A 21,842-nucleotide genomic window follows, 5' to 3' on the forward strand; every position below is an offset into this window, starting at 1 on the left:
CAAATTCTAAAAGTGGGTTGAGATGTACTGCTGAATTTTTGCGATGTTCCATCTGATGAATAACAAAATAAGGATGAAAACTTGAAAACAGCAATGTTCATCTAAAAATCATCCAGAGAATTAAAACACATTGGGTTCAACAGTGTCTTTTAAATTTGCATGTGCTTTGACACATTCTTAGATTATATTAACCCATTATCATGGAAAAATTGATCACTTATTCGTAGATTAAATGTGTTTAATAACTCTGTATGTACTTCTGGGACAGAGATTTAAATCGCAGTGATATAAATCAGACAGGTACCACAAATAGTAGCAGTAAACTAACTGTTTCTGATTCGACATTTCTTAGACTGAATTTTAAAAACTCATGTAATTGAAAGCAATAATGTTTTACAGAATTTTCCAATGGACAGAGAAAATACAATATTTGGAGCAGTTTGTGATCACGATCAGCCATAGCTATAAAATAAAGATGATTCTGTAAAAGTTATTTGTCCACCAATTATAATTGGAGGTAACCAATGAAATGAGAGAATGTTTACATGATTGGTTCCACTGATGTATTAATACAAGATGCATAAAATGATAATGAAGAAGACCCATTGATTTAGTTATGTGCTTGACATTATAAATCAACCAACCTTATCCATAACTGGGGACTATGACCTTCACCCCTAAAACCTCTTCATATTCAAATAAGAAACTGCGTAAATTTATGGATAACATTTTATATGATGCATTAACTGAATAGAGCATTAGCTTTCCACAGGAAATGCAGGCTCAAGTCTCAGTAAATCTAAGTGAAATTTATGGTAGACAAAGACAGGGCAAGTTTTACAGTGTTTTCTCAACCATTTTCTTTGCCATAATTCCACCATTTCTCCATTAATAACGGAGGGGGTGGGGGATGATGATGATGATGATGATGATGATGATAACAACAACAACATGAAAGAATCTATCTCACACTAAAATTCAATTACAATTTCTTTCACCAATAAAACATAATATTGATCTAGATTCATTTTCTGGGCTGAGAGGCCGTGATCTGTTGGTTGGTTTTCTACCAGACGTTTTATCTGCAACTGCGGCAGACATCTTGAGCACGACGACGCACTTCTTCCCCCGTCTACATAGAGAAGCGATCGAAATCTATAAACATGACAACAACTTTAATCGCAAGGAAGAAGGCGTAAAGCTAAACAAGTGTTGGTACCCGGTCCTAAACAGAACAGATAAGAAGCCACTACAACAGGCCTCGGCCCGCTAGTTACATTATAAATACACCCGCACAACTAGCCACAGGATCAGTTGCCTCAGGTATGCCGAGAAGAACTTTGTGACCTCGGATACCACTCCACTGAAGATGTCTGCTGCGGTTGCAGACGAAACATCTGGTAGAAAACCAACCAACAGACCATGGCCTCTCAGCCCGGAAAATGAATCTAGATCTATAGACTCCGGCCGTGAAAGCCTACACTACAAGATTAACACATAATATTGTTCTCATCTTACTTATACGAATTCAAAATTATACTTACAGCAGGTTTCGGTGAAAAGGCAGCACTGAATGGGTCACTTGAGCTAAATGGATCAGCAGCAGCTGGTGGATTTGGTTTTGAGCTTTTAAAAGGATCTGCAACCAAGATTATGTTTCTATATTTTCAAATTTAAAAGAAAAAAATAAATATTTAGATGTTTAGAGTTTAATGTCCCCAAGTCATTCTACGTTGATTGAACTCAAGCTATTTATGTTCGAAGTTCTATGGTTAGGAAGTTACTTATAAAAACAATCGAAAATTACGAGCTTTTTGGTTAATAAAGAATGACTAACCACATCATGTTCTATGCTTACAATCAATACAAAACTTCCAAATAAGATAAAATGACAATATGAACCAGAAAAACTATATGTACTCACATAACCTATGATGTGCAACGAGGAACACAATAGTTGAGACATGGGCGCTATGGCTGGGGAAGGGGGGGAGACAAGGGGGGAGCCCCCACACAATAATTTTCCGAAAAATAGTTCTGAAGAAAACTAATTTACATGGTATAAAGATGAAAAATACATTTTCAATTGGAGACACAGTAATATGAATAGGGTAGTGCAACCCAATCTTTTTTGTTATTTAGTCAACTGTCCGAAAACAGGTCTGAACCTCACAAGTGATACCAAGAAGACACCACTTATGAGGCAATTAGGCCAGGAGATAATGGAGTAGGGCGACCAGTTCCTTTCCCCCTCCATTGCATACATCGCCGACAAGCTATGTTTAATGAAATTTTACCAAACTGCTTTAAGTACTGATGAAATCTATAATCACTCATTTGAGATGCTTTCATTAGACTACAAGTGCCATCGGAAAATCTTGGAAGACAGGCTTATGATGGAACTGGAAACATGAGTAGGGTCAATAAAGGTGTTCAGTCTCTCACAATTTGACAACCTTTAGTTATGTGCATTGTGCTGCTCATTGCTGTAACTTCCAACACAAAAGTTAAATCTGTATTAATCCACATCCCTGAGGAGGCAGTTCAGGGATCAGTTGAAAATATTGCTAGGATCATACCACTCTGTTTCAGAAAATAGAACTACCTAGGTTCACAAAGAGGACATTCTGAAAAAGTATGATTTGGCCTTTGAAATACATTGGGTGAACTGTCAGAACAAGGTTTTTTTTTTTTTTTGAGGTCTCAAGTTGTGCATTCTTTTTACTAACTGTTGTCCTCCATTTCTGTTTGTGTTTTCGTTCCAATTAATTCTTCTGTCATTAATCCAAAGGTTTACAAATATAAAATAATTACTAAGCAATCCAACATAATAAGTAATGCAATTAAGCAAGACAAAATATAACAGAAACAAAAAATAAATAAAAATAAACATAAGATACATCATTTTATTACGAAAATTGTTCAAAATAGTCTCTTCCTGCTTCATCCCCTGAGCTTCTGTTCCATGATTTGTCATACTCTGTAGAATGCGCCTGGAGTGTTACATACTTGCTCACACCTATTTCTGATATGCTCTCTTAAAACGTCAACATCAGTATCTACTAGTATCATGTTTATATTGGAGATGAGGCATATGGAGAAAAAATTAAGTGTTTCTAAACCTATGTTTATAAGAATTGTTTTAATATTTGGTCGATAGAAATATGTCCCTAGAATATTAGACAATTTAAATACACATTACAATGCACTCTGGGTCACAAGTGTCAGTTAGCCAGAAGTGTCAGTTAGCTGCTGGCCCATGGAATTACTGATTCTGCTAGGTGTTATAATGAAAACGGAAAAGAATTTTGAATATTCCAAAGTACTTAACAAAGTATACGAAATTGTGAATGTCTGGTCATGACAAACTTCAATAAAACTTGACAAAATTAGTATTTTCCTCATTTCAGCAGGTTTAAATTTTAAACCAAATGTAGTTACTTTTAACAGACTCTATGCCATATCTGAGTACCATCAAAATACTCACCATTCTTAAACATGTCCTCTCCACCGAAGTCAGAACCACCACTATCTGTTGGTCCATTTAAGCCACTAAATGGATCTCTTTCACTGGTAGTGAATCCTTTATTCTGAGAGAAAAAAAAGAATGTATAACATGTTTATAATAGTAAAATTTGTTATTTCATACAATACAATAGAAATAAATCAATATGTCCTGTATGATTATCTTGTTCAAAATTCCATGAAAGTTTAAACTGCCTACATAAAAAAATGTCTATTGTTAAAGTTTTCACTTAAAAAGTTTAGTTTTACATATTTATAAAAACATTCCTATGTAATCAGAAGCAGTTTATTCTATATAAATCACAATTTCTGGCAATTTTTAACTACACTTGAAATCTTAAGCTCAATTAGAAGTTTTAAGAAGCTGAATATATTCAACACGTGTAATTTTAAACCTAATTTCTAATTTTTACTGCTGTATATACAAGAAATCATAATTAACTTTGCACATTACCTTCTTTTTTAAAGTCTGTTATTTAATGAAGCTGAATCAACTACCAGTACTAGGTTATTTAGCATCATTGGTATTGGTGATAGCGAGAACATTCACCTCACAGTTAATCAGCCCAAGTGGAAATCGAACTCACGCCCAATCGCAACTCCATATCAGTAGCCAAATGAACTATGTTGGTGGCTTATTATAATGTTCTAAGACTAGATTTCTACAAGATACAAATCTATAACATTCGGCTCTCGACTATTTGAAACTGCAAACTTCAGAACTAGTGGAAAAAACAACCACTAAACACCAATAAAAAAGCAAGTTAACTATAAAATTAATATATTTAAAAATAAAAATAGAATACAGTACAGATTAAAATATCAACTAAGATGGTAATGAACACGATTGTATGTCATTGGCAAGCACCAGTATTAAAATCATACTCACATGTTCTACAGGACTTCCGCCATTAACCATTGCTATCCTAGTATACTCAGGGTCCCTGAACTCTGGTTTTATATTAAGAGATGCATCACCAACTGTGGCTGCATCCCCTGTGGATATGGCAGTATCATATGTTGATATCGCATCTTTCATTTGTCGATGCTGTTCTTGTAGATGAGTTATTTTCGCTTTAGCCTACAAAAATAACAAAATATTTTCTCTTTTCATTCACTGCAAACTATACAAACAAAAGGGATGGAGGGGAAATTTTAAGCTTTCATTGTGATTGTGTAGTGATAAGTATTTAGTTGACATTTAATCTCTCCAACAAGTTTCATTATCAGGAAGATGCATACAATTCAAAAACACAAAAAGTAGTTAGGGGAAGGAAGAGAGAACCCACTATCAAAAGCAGCTCATGAAATTCAAAGCCGAACACTCTCTAATATGCTGTCTCGTCTATATTAAAAGATCAGTAATAAATGTACAACACTAATATTTATTTATATTCTTTCAAAGAATATTTAGGAAGGTAAGAAAGGGGAAGTTTGGCACACATTACATAAATATGTCAGTACGGAATTTGAACAATAAAACAAAATTGTTTCATTATAGAGAAGACGAGTAACAATAGTGATGGATATTCAAAGTATTTTTATATTTTAATGGCAAATAATGATAAGTACCACAGTCCCCTAATTATCTGATAATATAATATCCGTAATAATCATTACAGTAACGATCATCAATTCAGGATATCTGAAAAAATAGTAGAAGTATTATTGCTGACTACATCTTAATAGCACATGGTAAAAGGGTAAGTATCAACAATGGAATTGTAAATGAAAAATAAATTATTTTATTTAATCTACTAAAAATGTAAACGCTATTCTCATCTTGTTTAGTGCTATATCGAATGCTCAGTGTTCACAACAACTTCAGGTTTTTCATGGTTATTTTCTCCATAGAACATTGGCCACAGGGAGCCCTAAATTTGGTCTCCAAAACAAAATGGTGTAGATCAGTATTTTTTACACTATTACTGCACTATTGTTAAGCATGATTGTGAATTATGAACAAATAGTGGACTAATGACAAGAAAAATGAAAGTATCTCAGGAAAACCTCATCCCACACCATGTTTGTCCACCAAGGCTCCATGTAAATTTATCTAAATTTGAATCCAGGTATCCAGCGTGAAAAGGCATTATTTGGTTTAAAAATTCCATTGCGAAATAAGAATTCTACAAACAATACTATACCTGACTAATTTGTAGTTGAGTATCCTGCAAATTCTTAGTAAGGTTTTCTAGTTGGTTCCTCGAGTCTTTCTGTTGCTGTTCAAGTTTTGCCTCCTCTTGTTTCAAGCCTTCCAGTTCCTGTTTCTTCGAGCTCAATTCATCTTCTTGCGATTTAAGTGTTTGTTCTTGTTCTTCAGCCTGTCGCCTCAAGTTGTCAACCTACGACCACAAAGATGCTTTCAAGTAACTGCATAATGAGGAAAGAAGGGTTTTAAGGATGTATGTTACCAATATTAAACAATATACGATTAATCATAAAACACTTGACACATTTTAGATTTCTAATTACTTACTGCAAATTCCAAGTCAATGGTTATTTCCTTATTTAACATCATGAGCTGTGGCTTACACAACCTAGGCTTAATGATAGGAAGATAAAGACGAACTGGTCAATAAAAAATTAAGCGTGCAGGAAAAGAATTGCTACATTTTATAAGAGAGTAATTAGAAATTTTTCCTAAAGACCTATTCATGTAGATACCCTTATGGTTCGAATCTGGAACTAATCAAATATAAAATCACTATGCTAATCCACGACTCATCAGTTCCATAAACCTGTAGTTTAGCTGAATATGACATAGATTAGCTTTAATTTTGTTATCTTTTGTATTTTTTGTAGGGATTTACAATTTAAGGTTTTGATTTATTATTGAAATTTTTTATTAAATTATTATTTATTTGTATGTCACATTTTACAACAAATTAAAATATACGATAAATCATTCATGTTTGACTCTGAAATAAAGTGCTACCAACAATAATCTGCGAGGGAGAGTCAAAAAGTAACCTTAATAATAGTTTTATTAATATAGTAAGACCACAAACACTTTATCACTTTTAACATAGTATAACAGGAACACTTGCATTGAACATAGTTGGGACTATGTTGAAAAGTGATAAAGTGTTTGTAGTCTTAATGTACATATTCAATTATAAAACGATTATTAAGATTACTTTTTCGCTCTCCCTCGTATAATTGTCAGCGAAGTATAATAAATAAAAAAATTATATGAAACGAAAAGAAGAATTCTTACATATTTATACACGTTTCTTACATATTTATACACGTATTTTTCAAACATGTACTCTTTAATATAAAGAAGTTCACCTTGAAAAACATTTTCTTCACTGTTTCTTAGATGCATACAAGGATCTAGCATCTCTTGGCATAAATTGAATTTAGCATTAAAATTCAGTAATTTTATCCATTTCACTGAGAAATTAGGAAAAAATTATTCTAACTACCTTTACGATCTCAAAGGTTACAGAACTGTTCCGAAATGTCAATACAGAATCTATACTTACTTCTACACAAAAAAAAATTGCATTATTGATATTTGTGTCTGTAAATAATTCTGGTCCTTATACAATATTATGATGTTTGTGAAAATACAATTTTTGCAAATCTTAAAATTAATATTTTTAGCCAATGGCGAGACCCAATCTATAAATGAACACAACTTTTATCTCCTGGATATCATTGTTTAGAGCATGTTAACTTCATAGATGATAGTACATTCAGTGAGAATTGTGAAAACTCATACATGGAAGCAAATATATTTTTATACCAATAATCCCTCATTACCACATGAATGTTCACAGGCACAACATGCAAAAGGTGAACAAATATAAAATACAGAAGCATTTAAAACCTTCACCTGTATGTTTAATCCAAAGACCCAACAAATTTAAATGCAGCCATATCATGAGAGGAGTATATAAGACTAAAAAACTGTGTTTATTTTATTCAATGGAAAGATTCGACTCTTATAATGTGTTTCTGTTTGAGAATTCTACACAAATCTATCGTGCTAACAAAAAGGAGTGTGTTATATGGCAGTAAAAATTTTTAATAGCCTCCCTATCAATATAAAAAATTTAACTCAGAACCTAAGATTATTTAGGGCCAAATTAACGAAGTACCTAATTTCTCACGCCTTCTATTCTGTAGGTGAATTCATGACATTCAACAATGCTTCATGAATAATTCTGTCTTGTATTAATTATTGATACTAAAACTTTGTGCTGTACTTGTAAAACTCTTCTGTATATATTTCAACAAGACTGTGACTATAATTAAGACTTTATATTACTATTAAGATTTTTTTTTTCATTTGACATTTTCCATATTCTAGCTGTGAAGCAATTTACGAATACCATGGAATGTAAATAAATACAATACAATACGCAAATAAAATTCAAAATTATTAAATATGTGTTTGCATATTAAAGGCACTTAAAACAATCTTACATCCTCAATATAAATACGAACGTAAGATTTTATATTCTACATTGAATTAAAAATTTCTAAGAGCTGAAATTCAAAAGGACCTATAGGCCTATTTAAGATTTACCAATAATGAGCTCATTTCAGTCAAGAATAATTTTAAGTAAATTATAAAATTATACAATACATGAGCCATTTCATTGAAGTTAAATAAGTAAACATTCAGTACTTCTTAAACTGATTGGCACATATCAATTCTGAAAGCGCAGTTTGCCTATTTCTGGTTTACTAAAGATAATTTATTCAATGTATTCATTACAAGATAGTGACTATACTTGGTAAGATTTTTCTTCCTGAACCGTAAATCTATTGAGAAAAAACGAATTTATTTTTCAAACATTGTGAGATATTATACAAGGTGGCCCATATTATTTCTACCAATTTCAGTCAGCAATTCTGGCAGACTGAACTTGCACTTCATAGTACGAATGCATGCAGAGAGGCAGTTGAAAGCCTCGCAATTATTTTATAATGGAACATTGGCCGGTGCAGTTACGGATCGTGGCAGAGGAACCATTTATCCCAGGATTTCAGCTTTACGTGCTGATGCTTTATCCACTAAGCCACACTGGATATCCATCCTGGTGTCGGACAGAATCTCGGATCCCAGCCAACTAGTCACTCATAACGAGTGCACCTCAGCACATGTGTGGACTTCGGTCCTACGTTCATAGACATCTATGACGTAGTGCAGAGGGCGGCCACTAGAGGGAACCCAAGAGTTGGAACTAGTTTTTATTTGAAACTTTATAAAAAACTAATCACCTGCTAAGTGTCATAGTGCATTAGGAAATGCTTTCCTGGAAAGATCCGCCTAACAGATATACAGTTCATAAAAAAAGTCAAATTCCAAACTACACGAAAGGTATTGGATAAGAAAGAAAATCAAAGACATCATGTTTTAACGGATGAAAAAGTTGATGAAATCAGTTCTTGATTAGAAGGTTGGTTCGACACGAAATCTCTAAGTTAGCCCAGCAAGCATGAGTCAGCACACAAAGTGACAAAATTACTGAAATTTCGTCCATACAAAACGACAGAAGTGATAGCCTTAGAGAACAGGGACTCATAGGAGAAATACAAAATTATTGGATTTCCATATAAATCAAATGTACAGACATGATATAAACTGCAAAATAACATAGAAGAAGAAATAAACATTTCACAAGCAAAGTTGCAACATGTGAATGAAAAATTTGTTACGATGCTACAACATGTCTCAAAGCACAAGGAGTACAATTTCAACAGTTTTTTTTTTTTTTGAAAAGGCAAGCAATGTTAAGTACATTGACAATTTTAATTTGTAAAACAATGGTACTCAAGTCTTGTCTATTTATCCAATTTATCTCGATTAATAAGAATGCATCAAGTCAGTCTACCGACCACACAGGGACTGGAGTGTTGACAGGTAAGCAGAGTGTACTTGTGGCCATGACACAGCTGAAAGTGTGCCCGGATAAAATAATGGCTCTATATTAAAAAAAATAATTGCACCATATTTGCTAAGTTCAAAACTGATGCAATCTTTTCTAACACTATTTCAATACATTTCGTAATAATGCATCAATATTTGTGATATAAAAAGTGCTATTCTTATTGAGAAATCAGTTATAAAATAAGTTATGAGATTTTAGTAAAAAAATATTAAATCAATCCTCCATTACAATATGAAAATGTATGGGTACAGGGACAAAATTAGACAGAAAAAATATAAAAAATCCTGAATTTTTGTAATAATTGGTTCTGGAAAAATGTGTAAAACCTGAAAACACAACTACATTAAAATAAATTACAAATTCATAGAATAATTCCTGTAGCACACAGTACTGAGGAGAAAGATTAGATGAAACAGGAATTCTACCAACTTTCAAATTTGCTGACAGATCAATTAGTATATATTTATAAAAACAATGTACAAAACGGAATTCTGTAATGAAAACCCCAAGGGCAAGCTTACAATATATTCATTTGACCATTTTACCGGAATTTTGAAAATCTGTTTATAATATTTACGTTAAAACTTTTATTGGAATTTTACAAATTTCTTTTCATCTTGAGCGACAAGAAGAGATTAGTAAGTGGGATAAGCTGCTTCACCTCACGACATGCTGTACCTTGAAACACATTATTTTTACTGGTGTAGAGAAATACAAATTTAATGTAATTGTAACATTGCTTTAATGATGAGCTGTTCTTTTTTATTTTGTTTATTGTATTCCATAGATCTTACATTAGCGTTGTAGCTGTGAAATGTGGAACAAGTCCAAATTTGTACAAAAATATAATTATCATATGCAGTAAATAGGGTGATTCAATTTACAAGCATAAACAGTTCATCAGTTGAGTAAAAGTTATGAATATGGAGAAATTTTGTTAATTTCTTTCTAAACTTTTTCTTTCAGCCCCTCGAAGCTTTAAGATAATTAGGCAGTACACATTTTTATAACAGCTGTTACGAACAGAGGGTAGGTGATGTGAGCAGTTGTGTTTGCAAGTTCACATCATGTGAAGAAGTTTATTGTTGGACACTGTTGATAGGTGAGTAATAGTTCAGAACATTTTTTTTAATTACTTTAAATAATTAATAAAATTACGAATCAGAAAAGGTTAGGAATTCAGATTTACAACAATATGGAAAGAAAGCTGATCTATGATTAACAATATGAAGTGCCAGCAGAACTGTGTTACTGGCTTAGTGCAACTAATAAGAAAAACCCTAGCATTGTGTCCTTTGCTAGGCTTAAAGCAAACAATAGGATGGGAAAATCCAGTGTGCCGTCTGTCAAACAGCAAATTTGTGGCTCTATGCCAGTAACTTAGGTTTGACCTGCTCTGTATATTAGAACTATATTTACCATAAGATCTACATAATAAATCAATGGCATGCAAAACAAACCAGTAAACATTAGTATCAAAACAATAATCTATATTTTTAAAAGTAGGTACATTAGTTACCTCCAATCCAAATCCACTTAAAATGAAAGGTAACTTCAAAAACTACATAACAAATTTTAACTGCAAAACTTAAGAAATGTTGAAGCCTGAACCTAAAAATTATGGGTGCAAATTCTTCATTGTTCCAAGTCTACAGTGCATTTACCTGAACTTGTTCTTCTTCCAACTCCAACTTGATGGCATTAAGTTCTTTCTCTACGGAGGATTTCTACGCAAAATTAAAATAAAAGCAAACATAAAGTCAATACATAACATGCTCTGTCTTTGATTTCTAGGCAAGACACAGCTAACACTACTGTCAATGTTCTAGCAAAACAATATTAAAGCATGACAAAATAAAATTAATATTAATGCACTTTTGAAAACAGTTCCCTTTAATTTTGAGATAATGAGGCATGAGTTTGGAAAAGGACAGAGTGAAGAGAACAGAACATGTCTGGTCTTAGATCAACTTCTAGTAACAATCAAAATAAACACATAGCATAACAAGACTAACAACACATGCTTTTAAATATAAATGTGAATGGTAAAAGGGTTTAGATGAGATATGAGTAAATTTCAATTTTGTGCTAGAGCTAGGCCATGTGATCATCAAATGAAATTCTTAAAACACTGTTAAACAATTTCTCTCGCAAAATATAACTTGAGGAAAAGAAAATGACAGACTTTTATTATATAACATCTCCCTGCACAATTTTGTGTTATTGACTGCTGTAAATTAAGTAATGTAACAATCTCAAAACAAGCTGCTGTAAAATATCATAAGAATAAAATAAAAGTTTTGTGTAAAGAAATACTTCCAAAACCCACATAAATGTGTTGCAATTCAAAAAGCATTAATATTAATAATTCTGTCTTTAAAAGCCTGTAACATGTAAAAGGAAAACTAGCAATCTCCAATGCTGTAAAACACATTACCGATTAAAATTAAATAGGCTTCAAATTTCATTCACTTTTAAAAACCTATTTGATCTCTTAGTGAATATTAAGTGATGAAAACACAAATGCTTTAAAATTAGCATTTATTAATAGGCTGTCTATGAAAGTCAATGAAATCTGGACATATAATAATTTATTTTAATGTAAATAAAAAACTTTTTCCAAATTAATGTAATGTCTCTCCTAACACATCTAAACTTTGAACTTAAAAAAAAAAGTTAATGCACCCAATATAATGAAAACATTTTAAATCACTACTAAAATCAGAAAAATTTACTTATACTCGATTTTCATAAGATTTTAAAGAACTATTTTAACCTACAAAATATGAAGTTAAATTGTTCGTATGGCATTTTTGTTTTCATAAACAATGAAACAAGAAAGAAACTAACCACATTATACACATTTCATGTAATAATAATAATATACTAATTAAAATTAATAACGAAATAGCCTAATTTAATTTCAATTATGATAAAGCTTCTTAAAAATAGTTAATGGAAACTATTCATATTGTTTCTTGGCGGATTTGAAGTTACAAAAACATACCTAATTTGCATATTAAATCTTGGAAGTAAGAAATGGATTACGTGCCTAGAAGAAAAATTCTCACAAATTTTTAGGTCACCAAATCCCAGAACATTACCCATATAAGCCAACAAGAGAAAAAGTTACGTTAATTAGGCTAGTCATGCTTAATTAGACAGAGAATTTTATAATCTGTCACACCTTAAGAGTGTTAATCAGAAAGTGATGAGTAAAATACTTAAAATAACATTAGTCCTGCTTTATAGCTGCAGTGATGACTACAGTTCCAGATATGTGAAGATGTACAAATAAAATTTCATGCATGAACGAAGCAGTGAATTACAGTATATCCCCACAAGAATAATTTTTTTCACCACTTCATCTGTAGGAATATTTTGTAACTACATATTAATATTTATCGAACAAAGTTGTCTGTACCAAATGGTTACCATACTTGCCACTATACCAAGGTTCAAATGTTCAAACACAGCTGATGGCAATTCATTTCTAGGGTGACGAAAATAAATTTTATTGCTTCTTCTGAAAGGAAGTAAAGCTGGCAGTCACGTCTTTTAGATTAGAGTACATAAAATAAACCTGTCCTGGAATCGGAGAACTCTAGCCATCATTTTATCCTACAATTATTTTATCAGCGGTAATGAATTGTGCCTTCCAAATGCCCTCAGAAATATAGTTCTAACACAGATTAGTAGATTCTAGGAAGGTCAAAGTAACCATAACTGAAGGCATTACCTGCCTACCTACCAGTCATATATATTTTTTGGTGTTTTATTTTACAACACTGTATCAACATCTCAGGTTATTTAGCATCTGAATGAAATGGTGATAATGCCAATGAAATGAGTTCGGGGTCCAGCACCGATAGTTATCCAGCATTTGCTCATATTGCGTTGAGGGAAAACCCCAGAAAAAATCTCAACCAGATAACCGGACCACCTGGTTTCGCAATCAGATGCATTAACCATTACTCCATAGGGGTGGACACCAGCCATATTGGCCCAAATCTAGTAAGATGTTTTCTGCATGAAAGCAGTCGTGTGAAAACTATATTCGTATTATAATGGTGGCCCAGTCCTTTTCAGTTGTAAAACAAGTCTACTTTATGGGACATGTGATCCAAGATGCTGCTTGCAAGTCAATCTGTTAAGGTCAGATGTAGTGGGAAAACCATGTATTACATGGCTCTTTGATTTTATAAAAAATTTGCTATTCTCTATTACCAAATGTTATTGCCGTATTTGTCAATGTACAATACAGACTTTTTTGCCTCAAAATAGGCCTTAAAATTAGGGTGCGCCTTTTGCAATGAAGGTACAATCATGCACATTCCTTTTGTTCATTTTCAAGGTTTCTGCGGGTGAATTTTTAGGCTTTTGAAAGATCAGTGAATGACTATAATCGTAATAATCTTTCTTTTTATTTACGATTTTACTTTTTTTTTTCCTCTCTCACTTTAAATTCCTACACACTGGCAATTACAGTATATTGCTTTCACACATTCCTTAAATTTACTTAAACACATGTAAGTGTGTTTGAAAATAGCCATAAATTTGTAAGTTTTTCATTCCACAATATTTCGAAGTGCAGACAATATTATATTGATATATTTTCATTTTTTCATATAGAACATCTGAAAACTTGGGTCATATTAAACAAAGGTCACTAGGAAAGTTTTGCAGAGAGAGTGTACTTTTTATAATTTTTCAAAATAATCTCCCCCACACTGAATACACTTCCCCATACGTCGAAACCAGTCACTAAACCAACTCTGCCACTTCTCCCCGGGTAGATTTCCATACTCCTGATCCCATGCTGCCAAAAGCTCCTTATCAGCTGTGAAGCGCCACCCTTTCAGCTTCATCTTCATGTCTGGGATGAGTCCGAAGTCACTCGGGGCAAAGTCAGGACAATTGTAGGGAGGATGATCAAGCGCAGTCAGCCATGACCTTTGATTAGCACGATGAGCTGAAGCATTGTCGTGGTGCAGGAGCCAAGTGTTGAGCCATGATCTTGGACAGAGCCCCTTGAGAGTCTGGATGACTTGTGGCAGACAAGTTTCACTGTACCACTTGGCAGTCACTGTGTGCTGAGTTTCTTGCACAACCCGAGTCACGATACCCCGTGTAGTGAAGCACACTGTGATCATCCTCTTCTTCACTTATCTTAATTTTCTCACAGTCACAGAAGCACTCTCATCTTCAAATAACCACACTTTGTTCTGGGTTTTTGTTGGGATGTCATAATAATAGAGCCAAGTTTCGTTATCTGTAACGATGCTCTTCACGTTGTGGGAAGTTCCATTTTCAAACTGTCTTAACATTTTCTGACACCATTCCACATGATGTGTTCTTTGTTCCTCTGAAAGTGAGTGGGGCATCCAAAGAAAACAAACCTTTCTAACATTGAGATGATTGTGTAGAACTGAATGAATAGCAGGTGCAGGGATATGCAGGGTCTCTTCTATCTGCTGGTATGTCAGCTGCCTCTCCTGCTGCGATGCTTTCCTCACGGCCTCGATATTTTCTTGGGTGACCAATTCAGAGGATCGCCCAGAACGTGAGTCATCTTCAATTTAAAAATTTCCCCTCTGGAACTCTCTGTATCATCGGAATATTGTTGTCTGATGTAGACAGTCCTTCCCCAGTATAGGAGTCATTTCCTCAAGGCAAAATTGTAGCAGATAATTGCACGATATTCACCCTTAGACCACCCCGACATTTTAACATGCTTTCATTGACACTGTTCGACAGCAAATACTGTGAACGTCGCAGTCTATGGTCTAATGGACCGGTTTTCACCCTCCTTTCCATCCCTCACAATGACAGAGGTGTCCGGCAACCGTTTCCATGTATTGCAAAACTTTCCTAGTACCCTTTGTATTCGAGGTTGTGCTAGTTTCGGATCAATATGGCATCCACCTATCTACCTACAAACTGACTGAACATCAATAGACAACATTGCAAGTAAGTGAATTGGATTTGTTAGCCAATTAAACTTGTTATTGAATTCTGCAATCATGAATATCATGATTTAGAAGGAATTTTAAATTAGTAGTACAATATATTAAAATCACAGCACGTATTTTTAAATTGTCATCATTCCTGAAGATAGACTGATCAGCAATGGTGATCAAAAGCAAAGAAATTTTAATAAATTTATTATTTCTATAATTAGACACCACAGAACCTTAATCAGCAATTTGGTGACAGAATCTGCATCTGAAAGTAGACCGACAAATTTTCCTTACTCCATTTATCTGTCGAATGTCTGAAGTTTCTCTTACATACCACAAACTTAGTGTGACATAGAACCGTTGATTCAATGTCCTTACAAAAGAAGCCTACTTAGATATTTTTTGTCAGAAAAATCTATCACTCCGAAATGATACCTAGGTCAAGAGGCAACAGTTAAAACACTGAGAATGACTAGTTAGTACAACAGACAGTTTATAAAACAACTTGTTTTAATTTAATTCAAAACACCATGAATTAATTTTATATAATTTTGAAAGTATCAGAACCAGAAAGGCAAATAGATTTTGAACAATTAAAATTTCGCTCCTTCAAAAGACACATTACATATAAATCCCAGAACAACGACACTGTCCTACACCACAAAAGAAAGCTTAAACAATGGAAAAACATAACATGTAACACGTTCCCTATAATAAGCAATAATGTACTATCATGCACAACCAGTGTAACAATTTCACATACGTTACAGAGACAGTCATCAATAAAAACTCCAATAGATGAATCCCTAAGTTTTTTTGTATATACAGAGTGTTCTAGTGACTTTGTTACGAACTTAAGGGATACTTCTTATCACAATATTTATCAGTATGTAAGATTTATTAGTTGAATAATCTTGCAAAATCATATAAATTTCTTATTATAAATTCAAAGAATTTAATTGTTCAATTTCTTGCTAGTATTCATCATCATCATCATCATCATCATCATCATCATCATCATCATCACCACCACCACCACCACCAAATTCACCATCCTTGTCATCATCAATGAAAGATATTTTATAACTAAGTTATTTAGCATTGTTCCATAAAACTAAAATGTTCTTGTCCCTTCTTTCTATCACCTTTAATTGATCTTGCATGGTATTGTTGTTCATTGAACTTAGGATTAGTATGTTCTACTTGAACAGCCTTCCACAATTACTGATACCTGAACTGAAAACCCAGAGAGTCCAAGTGAATTATATAGTGAAAACTGAAGATTTCAACTGTGAGACCCTAACATGTCATAAGGCCTAACTCTTGAAGGGAAGAAGAAGAATAAACTGAAGATATTGTTCGGCAGCTTTTCTCATATTACTCCCATTTCCTTTTGCCATCATTCCACAATTTCTCTGTATTCATATTCTTCTCACTAGTGTGGAAAGCAATAGGAAAACTATTGCACATCATTCCAGGAGACTGAAAACACGGGATTCTATGGAGCACATTCCATGCAGCAAGAAATTCAAGGAATTTCTAAAGTTAGTGCCAACACTTGAATCATGTGGTATAACGAAACAAGATGAGATATTCAAAAATATTATTCCAGAATTCACACTCCTGTACAACATTTGTAACAAAATTATTTTAAATTTATATTTATACTGTTTTACTAAATGAGAAGAAGTCGATTTTTTTTCTCAATACAATTATATCTTTCTCATTAAGATAAATATTTGAGAAACTCCGACAGAAGTTGCCATTTCTAGCACAGTATACTAACATAAAACGAAAACACTTAAAGTTAATAAAATTCTTCTTAATTAACTGTATTCATTTCTAAAGCCATACAAAAAACTTGAAGTGGTACAGACAGATCAATCTTAAGAAGATTTACAATCAGACCTGAATTCGCATATTATATCTTATTATAATTTACACATTATATTTAAAAGATATACTTCCCTATCATATCTATTATTTGTTAAAATGAAGTGCAACAAATGTTTCACATACTACAACAAAAGACAAGATACTGATTATAACGGACACCTTATTATATGAAAAATGGTGCACATGCTGTTTTTAACAGGCAATTTCAAACATTAACATAATGCCAGGCAATACATGCTAAGCAGTAACTGTCATGTTACGCTTCAGAGTCATGCTGCTTGTGACCACTATGTTACCTGTCCTTTGAGATCATTCAAGCGTTTCTGTGCTTCTCCCTTCTGATTTTCCAGCTGCTTCAAAGTAGCTGCCAGTGTGTCAAGTTCACTCTATAGATAAGAAAAAAATATTTATTTTCATTCTACACATCCTGTATATAATTCCTTATTCTGAGTGCAAAACTTGTCATAGATATCACGTTCAAAATTATGCTCATTGCAAACTATTAAATTCATCCAGTATACAGAATGTAACAAAAATTAAATAATGCATATCTTCTTCTTCATTTAGACTGAAGTTCCTTGTTGTGGAGTCGAGTAAAAGGAACAGCTTTCAAAAAACGAGAAATGCTGTATATAACGTATTTATTTTGACTGCTGTTGTAGATGTAATCATATATTTATAAAAATTTATGAATAGCAAATTTAAGATGTTTGTACAAATAAAACTTTCAAAGAGAATCATTTTGCTAACATATAAAGCAAAATTAAAATTAATTAATAGTATTAAAGTACTATACAGGGTGGAAGGTAAGTTAGTACATTAATTGACAGGAGCCATAGATCTCATTATTTAGAGTAAGTTTTGTCAAATAAAACAAATTATAGGACTTACGGATAGTGAGATAATTACAAGTGTTTCGAAAGCGCTGACAGCAATTGCAAGATGTCTCAACGCCGCATAAGTAGTACCCTATACCCCATGCGGTCAGCAAATTGAAGGGGATGGGTTAAGTTCAACTACCTTTCACTGTGTATCTTGCAAAACTGACCTACATGAACTCCGAATAGGGATGTAACTGTTATTTGTTTAGTTTGTATAATTTAATGTCAGAAAATGTAAATTAATAACCCGAATGAACAAAATAGCTCACGTTCGAGTGCAGTTCAATAATAAATACAGAATTATTAACTTCCAATGCAATACACTAACAATTCAATACTAAGTATGGCGTAATAATTTTAATTAAGCAAGAAATACGTAATAACAAGAAATAACGTGAAAATCAGGAAATTATGTCCAAATTAGTGAAAACACTTAGGATTGAAGTTTCAGTTACAATTAATGAAAAAAGAAAACTGTTGTAACTTTCTGAACAAGACGTAATTAACACTACAGTTTATTGTTTTATGAATCACTAATTCTGGACGCTAATAATGAAATAAAGAGTAATAAACAGTATAAACCACATTCCGCTCACATCTTACAGGTACTGTTCAAAATGTCCACTATCAGCGTGCGTGCAGCTTTCACACCTTCTAGTCCAATTATGAGGAACTCTGGCCAGTAGTCCTTCACTGTTCCGAATTTCTCCGCGGCCTGGATCATGTCTAAGAACTCACGATTTGTGAACTCTGGCATCTCGTAGTTTTGAAATAAGCTAAGCTGTATCGCTGTACGTCCAATTGCACACTAATGCAATGTAAACATCACAACAGCTGATCAGTTGCGAGTACTACGCAAACCGTCTGCCATCTCGACAGCAATGCCAGATTTTTAGACCTTCTGTACATGCTCGACAATCACTGTTTCCAATGTTTCTTCAATCGATTAATTCGAAATCTGTGAATTTTCTAATTAAAATACTGCTGCAACGTGAACATAACAAAAGTTCTATTCGTTGTTATACAAGAAATTAAACTGTATTTTAAACAATATTCGTAAAATTCGTGATCGAAATGTCAGCATAAAATATTATTTCTTTAAAAACCTCCCAAAAACGAGCAAATTGGTATTAGACTTTTTCGTTCGCTATATTTTAAGAAATCACATCCTACAATTACCTTCCATCCTGTATTACTGGAGAAGGGGGGGGGGGGTGAAAAAAACTTTTACAAACTGTGCTATAATTGAACATAAATTTTTACTTCACTCATTTCTTCACGCAAAATTATTGTTATTAAAATCAGTTTCTAATATTGAAGATATTCAATTACTATACCCTAGGTATACTTATCACTAACTTCTTCTTCCTTCACTTTATCTGCGAGTTAATTTATATACTCATATTAGGCTAATTTTAATTGATTTACTTCACTGTTGGAATAGTTTCCAATGCCCAACAAACAACTGAATATAGAGCTATTTGTAGAAAAGGAGGACAATTTTTAGAAAAATTTTAAACATATCAAGAAGAACTTTTTTTATCTGGACGAACATTTCGGTTAATAATAAATCACAAAATATAGACAAACAATTCCTATTCAAAATTATTTCATATATGTTATTTAAAAATGAAATGAAGTAATATTACTTTTAATCTATTTAAAAAAAAAAAAAATTAATTTAATTTCATCATTGAATAATTAAAAAATCTTCACCTTAGTCTTCAGTGAAGGCATGACACAAACAAATAATTTTCGCATACAATGCATGTTAAAAATAGCTGAAGTAAACGTGTGTTGTCACATACTGTCACTCTCTATGTAAGACAAAGCTCACTACAGCATTAATTAATAGTTCCTCTCCAGATAGCAGAGGAAACTGTTGTCATACAGAGAAAACCTGGTTCTCCCACCCGTCATTTCCTTTTGATATGAAGCATCCTGTTATAGTACATTTTTCATCTACTATACTTAAATAAGAAAATAATTACCGTACTTCACAAGTCAAATTCCTGACAAATAAACCAGAGGTCCGTGTATTATCAGTTCTAAAATGGACACAGAATCATACATAAAAAGAAACAAATAATGACCAACTTACCTGTAAACTTTTAATTTCCCCATTCTTTATTTTAATATCAGCTTCTTTCTGTGCTATGTCAGTCTCTAGTATGTGCTTTTCTTTCGCTAGTTCTTCAATATCTTTGGTAATCATGTCCAATTCTGGATTTGAGTATGGAGCATTGTTGTTTTCCTAATGGGAGAAAAGAAACACATATTGACATAGTGAAATATATTTTAAATGGAACATAAATTGTAACTGTAGTAGTACTATATTTTAAATATTGATTAAACATGTGTAATGATTTTGATCAAGACAGGTAAAAAAAGTTATGGTAATAATCAAAACTTATATACACTTGATCACTTTTTCACTGACATTTGTTTACACTATGCAGTAGTAAAATAATATTAATACATGAAAAGAAAATAATGACAATATTCCTTATGTGAAGTAATATTTCTCGACTTTCTAATAAGTGACAATGTCATCTACATTTAATACCAGTACAGCAATAGCGGTGGTTATGTTGGCAGTAATGGTGGTGATGTGATGATTGTGACGGTGCTAATGATAGTGGGAGTAATAGTGTGATCATAGTAGTCATGGTAGTGGTGTTATAGTAGTTTCATTAATTTCATTTCGGTGAAATGAGTCTTGAAGATTCGCCTTAAGAATTGGGGAAACCTAATAGTGGTGGTGGTGGTGGTGGTACATCATCATCATCATCGTCGTCGTCGTCGTCGTCGTCGTCATCGTCATCATCATCATCATCATCATCATCATCATCATCATCATCATCATCATCATGTTTTTGCAAAATTCCATTTCCTTCCTGGTACAAGAAACAAAATGATAACAATAATAATAGTAATAATAATAATAATAATAATAATAATAATAATAATAATAATAAATTGTTAGAATCGATTTAGAGTCCAATGCCAGTCTGTACTCTTGATTTTAATATAGATATTAAATATTTACCAAATGTTACTATATTTTACGTGAATCATTACCAAATAGATAGTGAATATGAATAAAATTCAATTGCAATAGTTTTGAAAAAAAAACGGACAGGAGGTCAACCAGGCATCATGACCAAACACATTTTCACCATTAGACATCAATCTCGAAATCTATTTTTTTTACAGTTGCACTATAGGCTTACCTTGTCATTAAAAATAGAATTGATTTAAAATAAATTACTATTTATTTTATTTTTTCCAAGTAAATTAATATTTAGTAAATTTTCGAAATTGATTTTTTTATATCACAATATTTACCCTTCTTTTAATAAGAATTATTCCATAAGGTGCATATTTTTTATTATTTATATGTTTTACTTATTGTTTATTATATGTCCACAAGTGTGTAATTTATATTTTATAATTATATATTTTAATGTTATTTCTATTCCACTATCATTAAGAATAATGAATATTATTCATGTTTGTTTCCTGCATTTCTTCAAATAATGTTTATGTGCCATTTTATTTTCATTTGCATGTATTTACGTAAAAAAAATATCCACAATATGTCCAACACAAAAATGTATCTTCGTAGATAATCTATGCTATATTCACTTTTGTTTGGAGTGATTTATTAA

At 32.5% G+C, this 21,842-nt stretch overlaps 1 protein-coding gene across 5 annotated transcripts in view; it reads right to left on the minus strand.

Annotated features, from left to right (window-relative positions):
* The window catches only part of Eps-15 (Epidermal growth factor receptor pathway substrate clone 15), a 147,886-nt gene that overhangs the window by 52,217 nt on the left and 73,827 nt on the right, over nucleotides 1-21,842 (minus strand). For 4 of the 5 annotated variants that reach the window (XM_069825957.1, XM_069825960.1, XM_069825962.1 and 1 more), the window contains 7 exons: nucleotides 20,273-20,425; nucleotides 17,587-17,676; nucleotides 11,099-11,161; nucleotides 5,673-5,870; nucleotides 4,415-4,606; nucleotides 3,488-3,590; nucleotides 1,545-1,639 (listed from right to left, as the gene is read on the minus strand). In XM_069825957.1, the coding sequence (XP_069682058.1) occupies nucleotides 1,545-1,639; nucleotides 3,488-3,590; nucleotides 4,415-4,606; nucleotides 5,673-5,870; nucleotides 11,099-11,161; nucleotides 17,587-17,676; nucleotides 20,273-20,425 (894 nt within the window). The remainder of the gene's footprint in view (nucleotides 1-1,544; nucleotides 1,640-3,487; nucleotides 3,591-4,414; nucleotides 4,607-5,672; nucleotides 5,871-11,098; nucleotides 11,162-17,586; nucleotides 17,677-20,272; nucleotides 20,426-21,842) is intronic. The other variant, XM_069825958.1, reaches the window with a different exon arrangement.

This window comes from Periplaneta americana, chromosome 5 (assembly GCF_040183065.1).
Source record: "Periplaneta americana isolate PAMFEO1 chromosome 5, P.americana_PAMFEO1_priV1, whole genome shotgun sequence".
In the NCBI taxonomy this organism is placed as follows: Eukaryota; Metazoa; Arthropoda; class Insecta; order Blattodea; family Blattidae; genus Periplaneta; species Periplaneta americana.